Here is a 14,675-nt window from a genome sequence, read left to right as displayed (position 1 = left end):
TTTTTATGACAAAAAGTTTTTTCTTCTGAACCTGATGTCTGCTATCAAATTTGATAGCAATCACCAATCTGCTTTTCTGAAGACATCACAAATTTTTTACATTTATGAAAAGCAGGTCAGTTTGGAATACCTGTGAAGGTTTCAGTGCCCATATGGTTTGGCCATCATAAATCAGCAAAAATATACTGTAAAAAACAGCCTCTCTTAATTTTTAGATGATTTTGTAAACCTTCTGTTTGAACAGGACATTTATGCCTTTACTATACAGATTAGGCAAAGGGTCCTTTTTCTTGTACACTGCTGCTCAAGAGGATTTTGCTTCAGACAATCATCAAGGAAGGCCTGGTACAGCTGTAAAAATACACATGACACAGTTGTATGTATATATAGATATATCAATATACATACATATATGTTTATGTCATCATAAAAATGTATTTTTTATAAACACAGGCATGTTGAAAACACTGAGTTAAATAATGAAACAAAATAGTTATAGCAGTTCAAATGAAAAAATAGTTGGTTTTTTTTCAGCTACTAACTATTGCCAAATTTATAACATACAAACTTATAATTGTGCCCTTTTAATCAAATATTCCTTTAAAACGTGTTTCAGCCTAAGGCAGAAAAATAAAAAAAAAATTTGCCTTACATGGGTTTCTCATAAAGCATATTAATTTCATCCTTTTGGAAGCAGGAAACTGATGCTTCCAACTTGTACTAAAGTGGAGCCTGAAACAAATAAATCAGTTTTTCGGCTCAGGGCCCATTTGTGAGCAGTGGCTTTTTAAAAGGTGAGCATGGATGAGGGTGTGCTTGGAGTTGTCATTTGTGCTTCTTGTGGTGGATCAGAAAGGAGATCTGGACTATTCTTTCCCAGGGATTTTGTAATTGCAAAAGGAAAAGAAAGAAATTTCAAAACAAGAGCACGTGGGACTGTGGGCAGTGACTTGTCAGGGCTGCAGTCACTGGGTTTTTCCTGCAGTGCAATCCTACCAACCTAAAAAGGTGTTATGTGTAAATCTTTTCATAGAAAGAAAGTATGACTGAGAAATTATTCAAAAAAGAATAATGATTAAGGTGACTTATGCAGTGACTTTTTGAGACGCCTCTGTGTCTCTTGACAGTTTTATTCTCAGGCTCTAAAAAGGGGATTGGAATCTTGCTATCATCCATCCATTTCTCTGTCATTAGGTTTGAATTCTGAAGAAAAAGAAAAATACCGATGTTCAAAATGATCTTTTAAAAATCTGTGTTTGACATTGTAAGGTTTCCACTAGAGAATATTAACTATTACAAGAGGCACATGCATATTAATTATGGTCATTAATGGTTATACAAAGCTGAAATGGCATCAGCATTCTCTTGAATGATCTTTTCTGGTGCCTTTGCAGCTGGTTGCTGAGTGTTCTAGAGCTCACATTCCTTCAAATGTCATGTGCTCTGGTTTTCTGCCTGTATTTTGCTAGTTTCCACTGAAACCTTGATGATAATAATTCAATTGCTCGGTTATTTCAAGTTTGGGGTTTTTATTTAAGAATAGATGCTACTTTTGAACAGAGATTGGAGATGAATGAACTGGCCCTGTCTTTTCCTTATCAGAAAAAGCAGGGAGTGTCACAGTAAGGATATTCCTGCTGCTCTTCTACTTGTGTCAAAGAACTCTATTTTACAGAGAATCCGAGATTTAAAAATGTACACAGAATGATAGCTCTAATAAACAGGAAGAAATATATATTTCTATCATTCTGCTGTTTCCAGCAGTAGAGTTTCCAATTAAAATTCCTTCTTCACATAAGTAATATATCCAGCATAGATAAGAACTTCTACCACAAAGTCCTTAATACCATTAATTATTTGATCTTTCTGAGGACATTATAAAAGGGATAAAAAAAGAAAGGCAGAATTCTGTAGGTGTAAGGTAGCACAGCAGGGAACTCCACTGATCTCGACATATTAGAGATTGCAGGAGAATTAAAGAATTGCACTAAAGTGTGCAGAAAAAATGACACTTAGATGCAAACTCACTGCTTCTGATTTTTACTTTGTTCTGTTATTTTATTGTCTGTCTTAAAATTGCAAGATGCATTCTTGCACAAAGTGGGAGATGAAGGGGTTGACTCCTGCCTGCTAATTTCACATCCTGATTGCTGTTGATGCCATTAAAGTCACTCGTGTCCAGAAAATCCTGAAGTAGCTTTGTATTAAAATGATTGCATTTACATTTTCTCAAAATCGTTCATCCAAGAGCCTCAAAAGAGATCTGGGAGATTTGAGAACAGTTGGGGAATGTGCAGAAAGCACTTTGCCCTGGGGTAATTGCTGTGGTTATGCAAACTACCTTTGTCTGGAAACCACACTGGACATCTTTTAAAGACCTTCTGCACTGTCATCCTTTGTTCCAGCTGTGAGGAAGATATTCCCAAAACAGTCCCTTTCATGGTTATTTCAAGAATCTGCTTGTAATTTGCAGAGACTGAGAGTCAGCCAGGGAGCTGAGCCACCAGGTTTTTTTACATGTAAAAAAGGCAGAAGTGAGCTCCAGCTCTGAGCTGTATTTGTGTGTGCCCAGAGCTGTGTTTCTCTGACCTGACACTGATGCTGTGAGAGTTATTAAGATTTTCCACCATTCCTGAAGGCTGCAGGACAGGATGCAGCTCCTGGTCCATCCTGGGTGGTGGGTCCATCACCAGGGAGAGGGCATTTCACAGGGCTCAGGCATTTCCATGAACTTCTCCAGCCCCTTCCCCACAGAAGGGCACAGAATTCCTGGAGACTCATTCTGGTGGAGAATGTCAAAGCCCCTCCTGGATGTGCCTCCCTGGCTGGCGGAACACTCTCAGTGGCTCTGTGCCTGTGGCAGACAGCTCAGAGCTCTGTGAGCAGAGAGCTTTGAGGCTTTTCTGCACGTGCTTTTCGTTGTTTTGCTAAAAGCATCAGGAATAATTAAACAACCTGAGCAGTGCTGTAATGAAGGATCAGTGGGTTAATTGGGAAGATGAGGGAAGGTGATTGTCCCCTCCCCTGCTGAGCACCTGCTGCCAGGTTTGTTCATGCAGCAGTGCTGGAGGCTGTTCCTGGAGGAGATTCCTGATGTTTTATCAGCTCTGGGAGAGGGGAATGTCCACAGAAAGGAGAAAACAAATCAGATAAATCAAGTTTATTGCTGATCAGCTGCTAGGATTTATCTTCAAGTTCTAGGAACCAACTAAAATGTCGACCCAGGGAGTCATTGTTCTTCACTCAAGAGCCACATCTCCAGCTACACCAAGGTATATTTATTTTAAGACATAGCAATGAAGGGGAAAGTATTTATTGCTAAACAAAATTCCTAAGTCAAATGGAAGGCTTGCCACCCATTGGTAAAACAATTTGGTAATTTCATTTTGCTTTTTCTATTTTCTGCTTGTTAGTTTCTTTTCTTTCTCATAACATGTTCACTTTTAGTCAAACATGGTTTCTAACAAAAAACAAGCAAACAAACAAAAAACCCCAACCAACAATAAAAAACCCAACTAAACAAGCCATCTGTAAGAAAAGAAAGTTGTTCTCTTCTTGTTGTTTGGCATCTCTTCTGAATAATTCTGACTGTCCAGCCATTGCAACTTATTTCGCACTTAACTAACAGTTAATATCCCAAATACTTTGCATCTCTTTTGCTTTCTCTCATTACTTCTGAACTTGAATTGATAACCATTACTGGTCCCAGGTGGTTTCTTGGTTTCTTGCAATCAGCAAAACTTCACTGATGAGCACTTTATTTTCTCCATCTCTCCTCCCTCCCACATTTTCTGCCCCCTTCTATTTGTCTCTTTAGAGTACACCCTTCCTTTTTTTACTCGGTTATGCTCTGGTTTTGGCTTATTAGAATTTTCTGCAGCAGACAGGATGGCAGTGAGCCTCTCAGGAGGAAGGAAGGGATCTGAAGCTGTTCCCAACAAGTGCAGCTTCTCTTTTTTAGTTCCTTCCTAAAGCAGGTGCCTTCCCTCTTTTGCATATCTGTAAAGTGCAGGGCTGTTGGGCTCAGCAATCAATGCTGTGCTCCAGCTTGGGCAGAGAAGGACTGCAGCAGGTTCACAGGAAGGAACAGGCTGTATCAGTACAGATTTTAGAGCACTGTGATATAGAACTGTAAAAGTCTCTGGAGTTCCAAATAAACGACTACAGATGTGACACCTCTGAGTGGGATTTGTCTCAAAGAAAGAGCTGGAAATTGAGCATCATAGAGTTATTTTCTCCTTTGAAAGGTTAAAGCAAAAGGATTAAGGATACAGCTTATGCTGGGATATTTTTAATTTTGCAGGAGAATGACAGCAGACAGGTGAATTTATTTTCCAGTATTTGAAAACAGGGAGGGGTGCCATGGGGGAAAAGAAAGCTATCAGATCAAAAAAGAAAAAATTTGCACATCACGCAGTCATTCTCACTTTGGTAAAGCTCTACACACCCATATTCAGGGAAACTGAGCTACTGGATTATTTTCCCAACATAACTTTTCCCTTTTTGTCCTGCAGAGAACAAGAATGGCACTGGAAGTGGTTTAACTTGCACACATGTGTTAACACCTCTGGCACACCCAGCCAAGGAGGAGTGCAGGGTTTGTTCACTTCCAAATGTGTGGAAGTGAATTGTGTGTTATTTATGTGTGTGTTAATTATTGGCTTCAAACACACGTGGCTTTTCCACTGCAGCACACTGGCACATGTGGCACTGGGTGTCATCAGGGACTTTGCTCCTATTTGAGTTGTCAGAATTCTTAAGAGCTTAGACCTGAAATTTGTCTTCAGTAAACACATATGCTTCCTTTCATTTTAAAAAGGGCACAAGGAAGAACTAGACTATTTATTTAGCTCCAGGGTGCCATCAGTTTTGATGTGACTGTTTCCAACTGGAATAGATAAAACCTCAGGATTCCTGTGGGGGGAAAAAAAATTATTAGGAATACTTTTTGTTCTGTAAAGTGGCCATATTTATTCTGCTTTATGAAGGAGTTAATTTTTAGATTGACCTTCACATGTTGTATAATCTAAATTTATGAAAAATACTGAAATGGTTACATCATCTGCAATATAAATTATAGGAAGAACCTCTCTAGGCCAAGTAAACGTGATTGGTAGGTGATTCTGCTGTGGAAGGGATAGAAAATTATAGAATCACAGAATGTTTGTGTGGGAAGGGACCTGATCTTCAGGAGAAGCCTATTGTCATATGAGAACTCCCAGTGTTTTCTTTCCTTACATGGAATGACATTTAGCATTGCATGTGTCCATTTTAGAGCATAAAATATCAGGAGGCTTTCTTTTGTTCATGACACATCAGGAAAATGAACCTCAACTCCTCCTTCTAAACAAGAAGTGCAGCTTTATTTTTAAATTGTTACTGGATTCCACAGCAACACTCACATGCGCAGACACACACACACACACACACACACTCACATTACTCTTCTTTGTGCCTCTGAATCACTTTTTTTTTTAAAAAAACCCACAAACAGCAAACTAGTGCAAGTCAACGTGCGCTCTGTTAGTATAATTCCTAATATTGAACTATTATTTTATTCCACAGAATAAAGCAGTTAAAAGTTAGAGATTATTTAAGTATATAAAGAAATCAGACTTTTCTGCATTTGACATGCCATGAATCATGGTTTATACCTGAGCACTATGACACATACAAGATTATTGATATCTGATATGTGTGTGTTTATAACTGTCTAGAATCTGTAATTTTTATAACTACGCAAATTAAAATCTGTATGACTACCCTATGAAAAATCAACTTGCAATAATTTGGTGAACTGAGAACTGAGTGAGTCTGAGAGATTTCACTGTGTAACTCTATGGCTGTGTAGGACGCCATGCAGTCAGATGCCTCTACATATTTCCAAAATTAACTTTCTGCATATGTGTGCAGAGGTAAGACTTTCTAGAGTAATTTCCTGTCTGTCTCCATGGGAGATACAGCCTGGTTTGCTTTCTTGTCTTCATGGATGACAAATAAATATTTGGACCACTTAAAATTAGACCCATAACTTTTAATGCATTTAGCTTTTCTTTTGTCTTTACATAAAAAGGAAAAATCTTTTATAGCAATGGAAAATGTGTACTTTTGGTTATAAGGCAAGGAAGATTTGTGTTAATTGGTGAATATACTTTAAGTCTGGGTTTCTTTAACATCTCATTTCTCTCTTGTTTTACTGGCTGGATTTTTATGACTTTTTGACTTGAAAAATTGTGGTGAATCTTGATGGGAAGATATCTGCAGTGTTGTATGCAGAGGAGAAGTAAGGGATCAGTATCTTCATACCATGTGACACAAGAAAATGTGTATATTGCACTTCTTGAGGCAGCTGGACAGAAAGGGGAAACATTTCTGTGCCACGTGCTGCTGGCTCGAGGAGATCATGGAATGTTTGCACTGAGGTTCCTGAAGGCACGGAGGAAGAGCTGTGTGCTGAGATGCTGCCATTTTCACAGATTTCACAGAATGACTAAATTGGAAGAGACCTTAAAGATCATCAAGTCCAACCCAGCCCTAACGCCTCCACTAAACTATGGCACCAAGTGCCACACCCAGTCTTTTTTTAACACATCCAGGGATGGTGACTCCACCACCTCCCCGGGCAGGCCATTCCAGAACTTTATCACTCTTTCCATGAATAAGTTTTTCCTAATTTCCAACCTAAATTTCCCTTGATGCAGCTTGAGATTTTGCCTTGCAGATAACACCCTGAGCATCCTGGCCAAGCACAGCGGCTTCAGCCGGCAGAAGCAGGAGGTGTACCTGCTGCCCATCGTCATCAGCGACAGCGGCACGCCGCCCATGAGCAGCACGGGCACGCTGACCATCCGCGTGTGCGGCTGCAGCAGCGACGGCACCGTGCAGTCCTGCAACGCCGAGGCCTACGTGCTGCCCATTGGGCTCAGCATGGGCGCCCTCATCGCCATCCTGGCCTGCATCATCCTGCTGCTCGGTGGGTGCTCGCGGCATGGCCTGTGGTATGGCCTGGCCTGTGGTATGGCCTGTGGCATGGCCTGGCCTGTGGCATGGCCTGCAGTATGGCCTGGCCCATGGTATGGCTTGGCCCGCGGCACGGCCTGTGGTATGACCCAGCCCATGGCACGGGCTGCAGTACAACCCAGCCCATGGCACAGCCTGGCCCACAGCGTTGCCCGCAGTACAGCCCACGGCATGGCCTGGCCCATGGCATGGGCTGCAGTACAATCCAGCCCATGGAACGGCCTGGCCCATGGCACGGTCTGTGGTACAACCCGGCCCATGGCACAGCTTGGCCTGTGGCACATCCTGTGGTACAAAGCAGCCCATGGCACGGTCTGGTACAACCCAGCCCGTGGCACGACCTGATGGAAAATGGATCTGTTGTATATTCTAAGACTTGTGTGAATCATGGAATCAGAGAATGTCCTGAGCTGGAAGGGACTCAGTGGGATCACTGACCAGCTTCTGTCCCTGCAGACCCCCCAGAAATCCTCCCTGTGCATCCCTGGCAGCGCTGTCCAAATGCTCCTGCAGCTCTGGCAGCCTCGGGGCTGTGCCCATTCCCTGGGAGCCTGGGCAGTGCCAGCACCTTGGGGGAAGCAGAACCTTCCCCTTATGTCCAACCTGACCCTGCCCTGGCCCAGCTCCATCCAGCCATTCCTGGGTGCTGTCCCTGGCCCAGAGCAGAGCTCAGAGCTGTCCCTACAGCCCTGGGGAGCTCTGCCCTCAGCCCTTCTGCTGAAGCTGACCCAGCCCAGTGCCCTCAGCTACTCCTCAGGTGGCCCCTGCAGGCCGTTTCCCAGCCCAGGCTCCCTCCTTTGGATGCCTTCTTATAGCTTTATCTCTTTCCATTATATATATATATTTGTATATTTCTATTAGGAGTTTATTCTGGATTGTAATGGTGCAAGAGACACTAAAGCTTTACAAGATAAGCACTGTGGTATATTTTAATAAAGCATACAACATTTGTATACAACATCAAGCAAGTGAGGGAGAGAACAGTGAAAAAACAGTTCTATTTCTGCACTTTGCAGCTTCACTTTGTGACTGAGATTTACATCAGTAACTGAGGTTTAAGCATTAAACTGCAAAACCAAGCATAACCCATCTCGAGTTTTTTATGCATCTGTCCATGATTCTGAAAGTGAGCTGAACTCTTTCTATCTCACTCTCTTTTTAGTTATATAATAGGAGTCTCTTGCAGCAGATAGGAAAAACACTGATTTCCTTCTCCCATTAGGACTATGTTTTCAGAAAAACATTCTCTGATATTTGAAAACACCATCCCTAATGTAGATCATTATAGATTATGTTAATAATGGTAGCCAAACTTCACTTCCAAAGGGAAAAGTCAAGGCTCGAAATTAGAAGTATGGGAAATCTTATTGCTTCTATAAAATTGAGCTTCGGACGTAAATACGAGCTGATAATCAAAGACTAGATGACTAATCAGAGCTTCTGATCCAATTTCCTTCACATGAAGTGCATTGAAGTCGTAGGTCTTTCGGCTTTTCACCCTTATTACTCCCAATCCCACAAAAAGCAACCTCTCACCTTCCCCAGCTGCACTCACCATGTGGTGTTCGGGTTGGAAGTGTTTTGTCTAATCAGCTTGTGGTGCTGTCTTTTCAGTCATTGTGGTGCTGTTTGTGACACTAAGAAGACACAAGAATGAGCCTCTGATCATCAAAGATGATGAAGATGTGAGGGAAAATATCATTCGCTACGATGACGAAGGAGGTGGCGAGGAAGATACAGAAGCCTTTGACATTGCAACTTTGCAAAATCCGGACGGAATTAATGGATTTTTGCCTCGTAAGGATATTAAGCCTGATCTTCAGTTTATGCCCAGGCAGGGTCTTGCACCTGTTCCTAATGGTGTTGATGTTGATGAATTTATTAATGTAAGGCTTCATGAAGCTGATAATGATCCCACAGCTCCGCCATATGACTCTATCCAGATTTATGGCTATGAAGGAAAGGGGTCAGCGGCTGGTTCCCTTAGCTCCTTGGAGTCCTCCACATCAGACTCAGACCAGAATTTTGACTACCTCAGTGAATGGGGTCCTCGCTTTAAAAGACTTGGAGAACTTTACTCAGTCGGAGAAAGTGACAAAGAAACTTGACAGTGGATTACAAACTTTTCCCCTGTTGACTTAATGATCATGTAATATTCTAGGGCCACTGCTGTTAGTTAAAACTAATGTGGCTTTTTGTTTTAGAGGCAAGTTTAGCGCCAGTCATCTATAAAATCAACTACATTGTAATGTTGAACCAAAAAAAAAAAGTATATGTTAGGAGGTTAAGTCTTGTGGAGTGTGAAGTAAAGTATGTGGAGTGTCTAGAAGTCTTTGGATATTTGATATTCACTTGACCACTCTGAAGATGGAGATTTGGATCTTTGATTATCTTCAGTGAATTGAAAAGAACAAAAAAGAAATTGGTGCTCTCTTAGGAAATGGACTTGCAGGGATTTGCTGTTGAACAGTAGCTCCTGCCCAGTATGTGTAAAGCTAAAGGTTTGTTTCTGCATTGCCAACAAAGATCCCGCCACAGAAATGTTCAAAGCAATATCTTGGTCTTCTTAGCAATGCTGAGCAGAAATAGCATTGCCAATTCCTACTGGCTCCTACTGTGCAGTGACCATCCATTGTACATACAGTAATTGTTGGCCACGCCACCACAGACTGAATATCATCTTTAAATATTGTGTCAAGCCTTAAAATATTCACATGTTCTTAATCCATTCCAGTGATGGGTAATAAATACTACTAATGTGTAGAGATTCAGAGGCAGGGCTGCAAAACTTTGCTTCAAAAAAGGATCTTTTTTTCTAGAAGAAGGATCAACCCTGTGCTTCGTCTTCTGAAAGAAAAAAACTGTGAAATGGGATGGACTTACATAAATGAAAGAATTGCTGATTTTATTGCTAAAGATCGAATTTATTTGTTTAATCTTTGAAATAAATATTTTATTGATGTCCATTATTGCTTTTATTTATTAAGACTGATAATCTATAGAGTAAGATTATGAAGAAAACTAAATTATATCAGTTAGATTTTTTTTTCTATATATAATGAATGTTTCATACATGTACATTTTGAAAAGAAAAATGACAAATTGTTGCAGGTTAAAGCAGTTCCCTGTCCATTTGCAGTAGCTGAATTTTAAGAGAATGCTGGCAGAAATTAAACACTGCCAGAGAAAACTTTTGACAGTTTTATATCTTCTTCATAAATCTAGTACCTGGTGTTTTTAATACAAGCACAAACAGCTGGAAGTAAACTGGTTCATGTGAATATTTAAACTATAGACTTTTAGAAATCCACACATAACACAGTACAGTAAAAAACCCATGCTTATAGTTCTCCACTGTATTAGAGCAGGAACCAGTGTGTACATAATTTTACTGCTTCTGTTATTAGCATTTTTTTTCTATAATATTCATAGTGATGCACCAGGGCTCTTGCACACAGAGAAAGAACACTAGAAGCTGCAAGCATACTCAATTTGTAATGCAAACTTGCCATTTAGAAGTAGCAATTGTATAAGAAAACTACGTATTACATGCAAATCATTTTAATTTTCTACTTTGTTTTGAAGCTATATTATTGTTTGTTTATTTACTCCATGTATTGTATTCAGAGAAACTCCTGTATTGTTTCCTACTTTGTGAAATATATTTTTATAAATACTTTTCTTGTTATTGCTTTTCTTTCAGGTTTACCTGGGCACTGCAGAAATGAATCTGCCGGAATAACTTCAGTTTTTGGAGGAATGTAGTTTCTTCAAAATCATTTATTTATTAGTTGAATACAGACAAAATAAAGAAAAGAAAAAAAGGAGAATATTTGAAATATTTGACAGTGATTGCAGAATTTTGACAGTGATGGGAGCACAAGAGATATGAGAGTCTGATTCACTGCACCATGCTGAAAAATAACCTCACATGATTTTTGTTAAAGCATTGCTGGTTAAATCAACCCACTGACTTAAAGCTGCTCAATAACACTTATTCTGCAAACAAATAATTCTTAACACATCACCCCCACTTTTGCCTGTGTTTCAGATGGTAACACTGACTGCTTTAGCTGCAGCACAGCTCGGTTCAATGACTGTAGTCTGTAGACAACTAATACATTAATACCACTTTGATATATATTATAAAGATTTTATTGAAATTCATGAAGTACCCAGTACATTTAAGTTACACTGCAAAACAAAAATGCTTTTGAACAATTGAATCTAAAACTTTTGGCAAAACACTGATCTAAACAGTGAAGTCCTCTAAGGGTAGGAAAGGAGATATCCTGGAGATTTCAATGAAATCAAACGTATTTCTGTAACTCACTACAAGAAAAACCAAACACACTCTTACTCATCACTTGCTCTGGCTGCCAGGCTGTTCTGAGAAGATCCAACACCAGTTTAAACAGGAAAGGGACTGGGAACTGAGCCAGTTTCTGTGTACATCCCAGTGCTGGGAGCCAGGGAAGGCGCTGTGAACATGGATCATGGCTTTGGCTGGGGCCACCTCAGTGTTCAGGGCAAGGCACTCTGTGAGTTAGAGGCTGCACTGGAGAATTTAGCAGAGCTCTTTTGTAGGAAAACTCACAAATGGAAAACCTTTTGATTGCCTTTCTGATTGAAAGTTCCATCTGAGACCAGGACAGTGCATTCAGTAATAAGATTTCCAGGAAAAAAAATCCCATCACTGGCCCTGCAGGAGAGGCAAAGCATGACAGAAATCTCATCATTGTCAGTCAAAAAGAGATGGGAGTCACTACTGCTGGGCAGAGCTCAAAATTGGGCATTTCTACAGCTTTTAAATGGGAATAGCTACAATGCAAAGGGGAGAAAAGGAATTAATGAATTTCTGACCTGTCAATAGAGATATGCTGTTTGTGGTGTCATTGCCTCCCCACCAAAAGGAAATTATTAATTCTGCAAAGTAATTCCATGTAATCTGAATATAAAATTTATACCAATACATGTTAAAGGGTTAAATGTAAATCATTCAGTCTTCCAGTACTTCTTCTTTTTTGACAATTAACATTAACTCAGCATAGAATTATTTTGGATAACAACAGTATTTAGGGGGATTAGATCATATTGTTCTACATTTCACATCTAGATTTAGACATATTAGCAACACTGTTTTTAAGCATGTAAACGTGTAATTCATCTTTTTCAACAACATTTAATTAGCAACTGACTCATTGCAAGTGACAAGGAAAATGCATTAAATTAGAATTATTAATACTGATAAATTTGAGAAGTAAATATTCAAAATCTTTTACAAGTGCCAAGTGCCTTAGAGCCCCATTGATCCTGGCTGTGCCTTCACCAGGCTGTGCCTCACATCATTTGTCACAGCCACTGAAGTAAATCATGGCACCCATGAGAGCTGGAATTCTGTGCACATTGTAAGGACACAAAATTCAGCTCAGGCATTTCAACACGAAAGCACTGTGAAGGGAATGTGTGTACATGTTTATTAAATATAACTCGGATGGCTGGAGGTCCTCAGCATGTCCTGTCCTTTACAGCAGCTGAAAGCAGAGGCTGTTTGTGTGCTCTGACCTTGAAATCAGATCACAGCAAGCTCATTTAAATACATTTTTTACCTGGTATTATTACACCTTTTTGTCTATGATGACTTTGAAATGACTGTGAAACACAGAAGAGAGAAAATGGCTCAAGACTTTCATTTAAATCAGCAGTTGCTGATCACAGGAGAAACATTTAACACTATGGCAACTCCAAATCCCATCAGCTCTGTGGCAGCACAGCAGTGACAATTCTCAGTCTGGAGAACAGACAGGATGTCTGCAAAATAGTCTGCTTGGAATAACTCTATTTGTACAGCTCTGCTAGAGATGGAGCTGCTGATTTTAATAGAAAGAGAAAAATAAATCAGCTTCTCTACACCCATGCAGTTGCATCTACCTACAAATGTGTGTGGCAATTTTTTTTAACAACTTGCATGGTCATGGGATTCTAGAACTGGATAAATGGGTTTAGAAAGCTTCTCCAAGGTCTGCCTAGCAGGAGGAATTTTTGGCAGGTAGCCTTTTCCTGTATCTTTTTTTCTTGGGGTATAATTTCAGTCTGATGGAGCTGTTTGGCTGTTTCTCCTCCTTTGCCTGCTCCTCTCTTCATCACATCTATCCTGAGCTGGAATCTTGGGAGTATAATGTTAGGAAGTTCATTAAGACTATGTAGCTCTTTTTCAGCTGGTCAGTTTTCAGGGACTAGAAAATGCTGCTCACCCAGGAGAGTGAGGTTCACCAAGCTCCCTTCCTCCTCTAGGGAAGACTGAACAGTCTGAGTTACTCATCCAGTATTTAAATTATGCTGAAAAATCTGAAGCTAATGATGGTGCTTTTTAATTAATAGAAAAATATAAATGATAGAAAAAAGAATGTTCATTAGTGACAGACATTCACAAGTGCTTCTGATCAAGAGAAGTGAAAAGTTCATCAAAAGTTTATCAGAACTGCAGTGCCAAGACACAGGGAATGGCTCCCAGTGCCAGAGGGCAGGGCTGGGTGGGATCTTGGGAATTGAGAATTGTTCCCTGTGAGGGTGGGCAGGCCCTGGCACAGGGTGCCCAGAGCAGCTGTGGCTGCCCCTGGATCCCTGGCAGTGGCCAAGGCCAGGCTGGACACTGGGGCTGGGAGCAGCCTGGGACAGTGCAAGGTGTCCCTGCCATGGCAGGGGTGGCACTGGGTGGGCTTTAAGCTTCCTTACAAAGTGGGCCATTCTGTGATTCTATGTAAAAAGGTTGCTCAAGAAATTATTTTTTAGATTTGGAAAGTCTTTAGCAGTGGAAGGATGTTCTAGTAAATTGAAGCTTAGTAAAGATAAAAATGTAAAAAGTAAAAAGTGAGAGCATTCACTGTTGCTAGAGTTTGCTTTCAGACCACAGCTCGTGTCATTAGCAGAAAATAGAAAGTACTGATGGAGTGAGCAATGAAAGCTTTCTGTGCTCTATCATTCAGATAAGTTGGACTTGTATTATTTCTACATTTGTATACTATTTGTGCAAGATAATATTCTGGCTTTGCAGAAGGTGGAAACCAATTTAACTTGCTGTATAATTCACAGTGATGGGTTTTGTAATCACACTGCAAAATGAGTCTAGCTGCTGTATTATACAATACTGATACTGGCTTATGTGCTGCAGAACCAGACCTTCTCCAACTAATGTCACAGTATTCAAAATGAGAAATATAAAAGTCCTGACAATGCTTTTTGTGCAACTGCAACTAAGACATCTTCCAAAATGGCTAATAAAAGCGAGCTGAAGCTCAGCGTTGCTGGCAGAGCCTTGTAAATGTGCTCATTAGCATAGCAACACAACAATAACTTCTTTTTTTGTTCTTCCTCCCCCCCAGATTGCAAACACTACACTAGTGAAATCTCAGCCTTCTCTTCAGAGGGGATATGGAATAACTTGCAAAATTCCCTTTCTTCTCCTGCACTGTTTCTGGTGCCAGTTTGAAGGAGGTTTGTGAGACGACAGGCAGAGGGAAGGGATGAGTAGAGGTTGCCTGTTTTATTCCATGACTGGAGAAAGCATTTCTAGTATGGGGGCAGCAGTACCCTCCCCTGGTATTTTTCTGAACACTCATAAATTAATACTGACAGCTCAAATTCCTGTTCATCAG

The 14,675-nt window shown here is 40.4% G+C and overlaps 1 protein-coding gene across 6 annotated transcripts in view; it reads left to right on the top strand.

Annotated features, from left to right (window-relative positions):
- Positions 1 to 11,260, top strand: part of CDH8 (cadherin 8) — a 154,312-nt gene extending 143,052 nt beyond the window's left edge. For 4 of the 6 annotated variants that reach the window (XM_039698414.1, XM_039698416.1, XM_039698417.1 and 1 more), the window contains 2 exons: positions 6,722 to 6,973; positions 8,635 to 10,696. In XM_039698414.1, the coding sequence (XP_039554348.1) occupies positions 6,722 to 6,973; positions 8,635 to 9,128 (746 nt within the window). In that variant the 3' untranslated portion in view covers positions 9,129 to 10,696. Of the gene's footprint in view, positions 1 to 6,721; positions 6,974 to 8,634; positions 10,697 to 10,723 lie in introns of those variants that run through there. The other 2 variants (XM_039698415.1, XR_005626453.1) reach the window with 2 other exon arrangements.
- Positions 11,261 to 14,675: the final 3,415 nt, after the last annotated feature.

This window comes from Passer montanus, unplaced genomic scaffold (assembly GCF_014805655.1).
Source record: "Passer montanus isolate IOZ18808 unplaced genomic scaffold, ASM1480565v1 scaffold124, whole genome shotgun sequence".
Lineage (NCBI taxonomy): Eukaryota > Metazoa > Chordata > Aves > Passeriformes > Passeridae > Passer > Passer montanus.
Note: the sequence above shows the minus strand (reverse complement) of the source record. Positions and strands in the feature narration are given on the sequence as shown.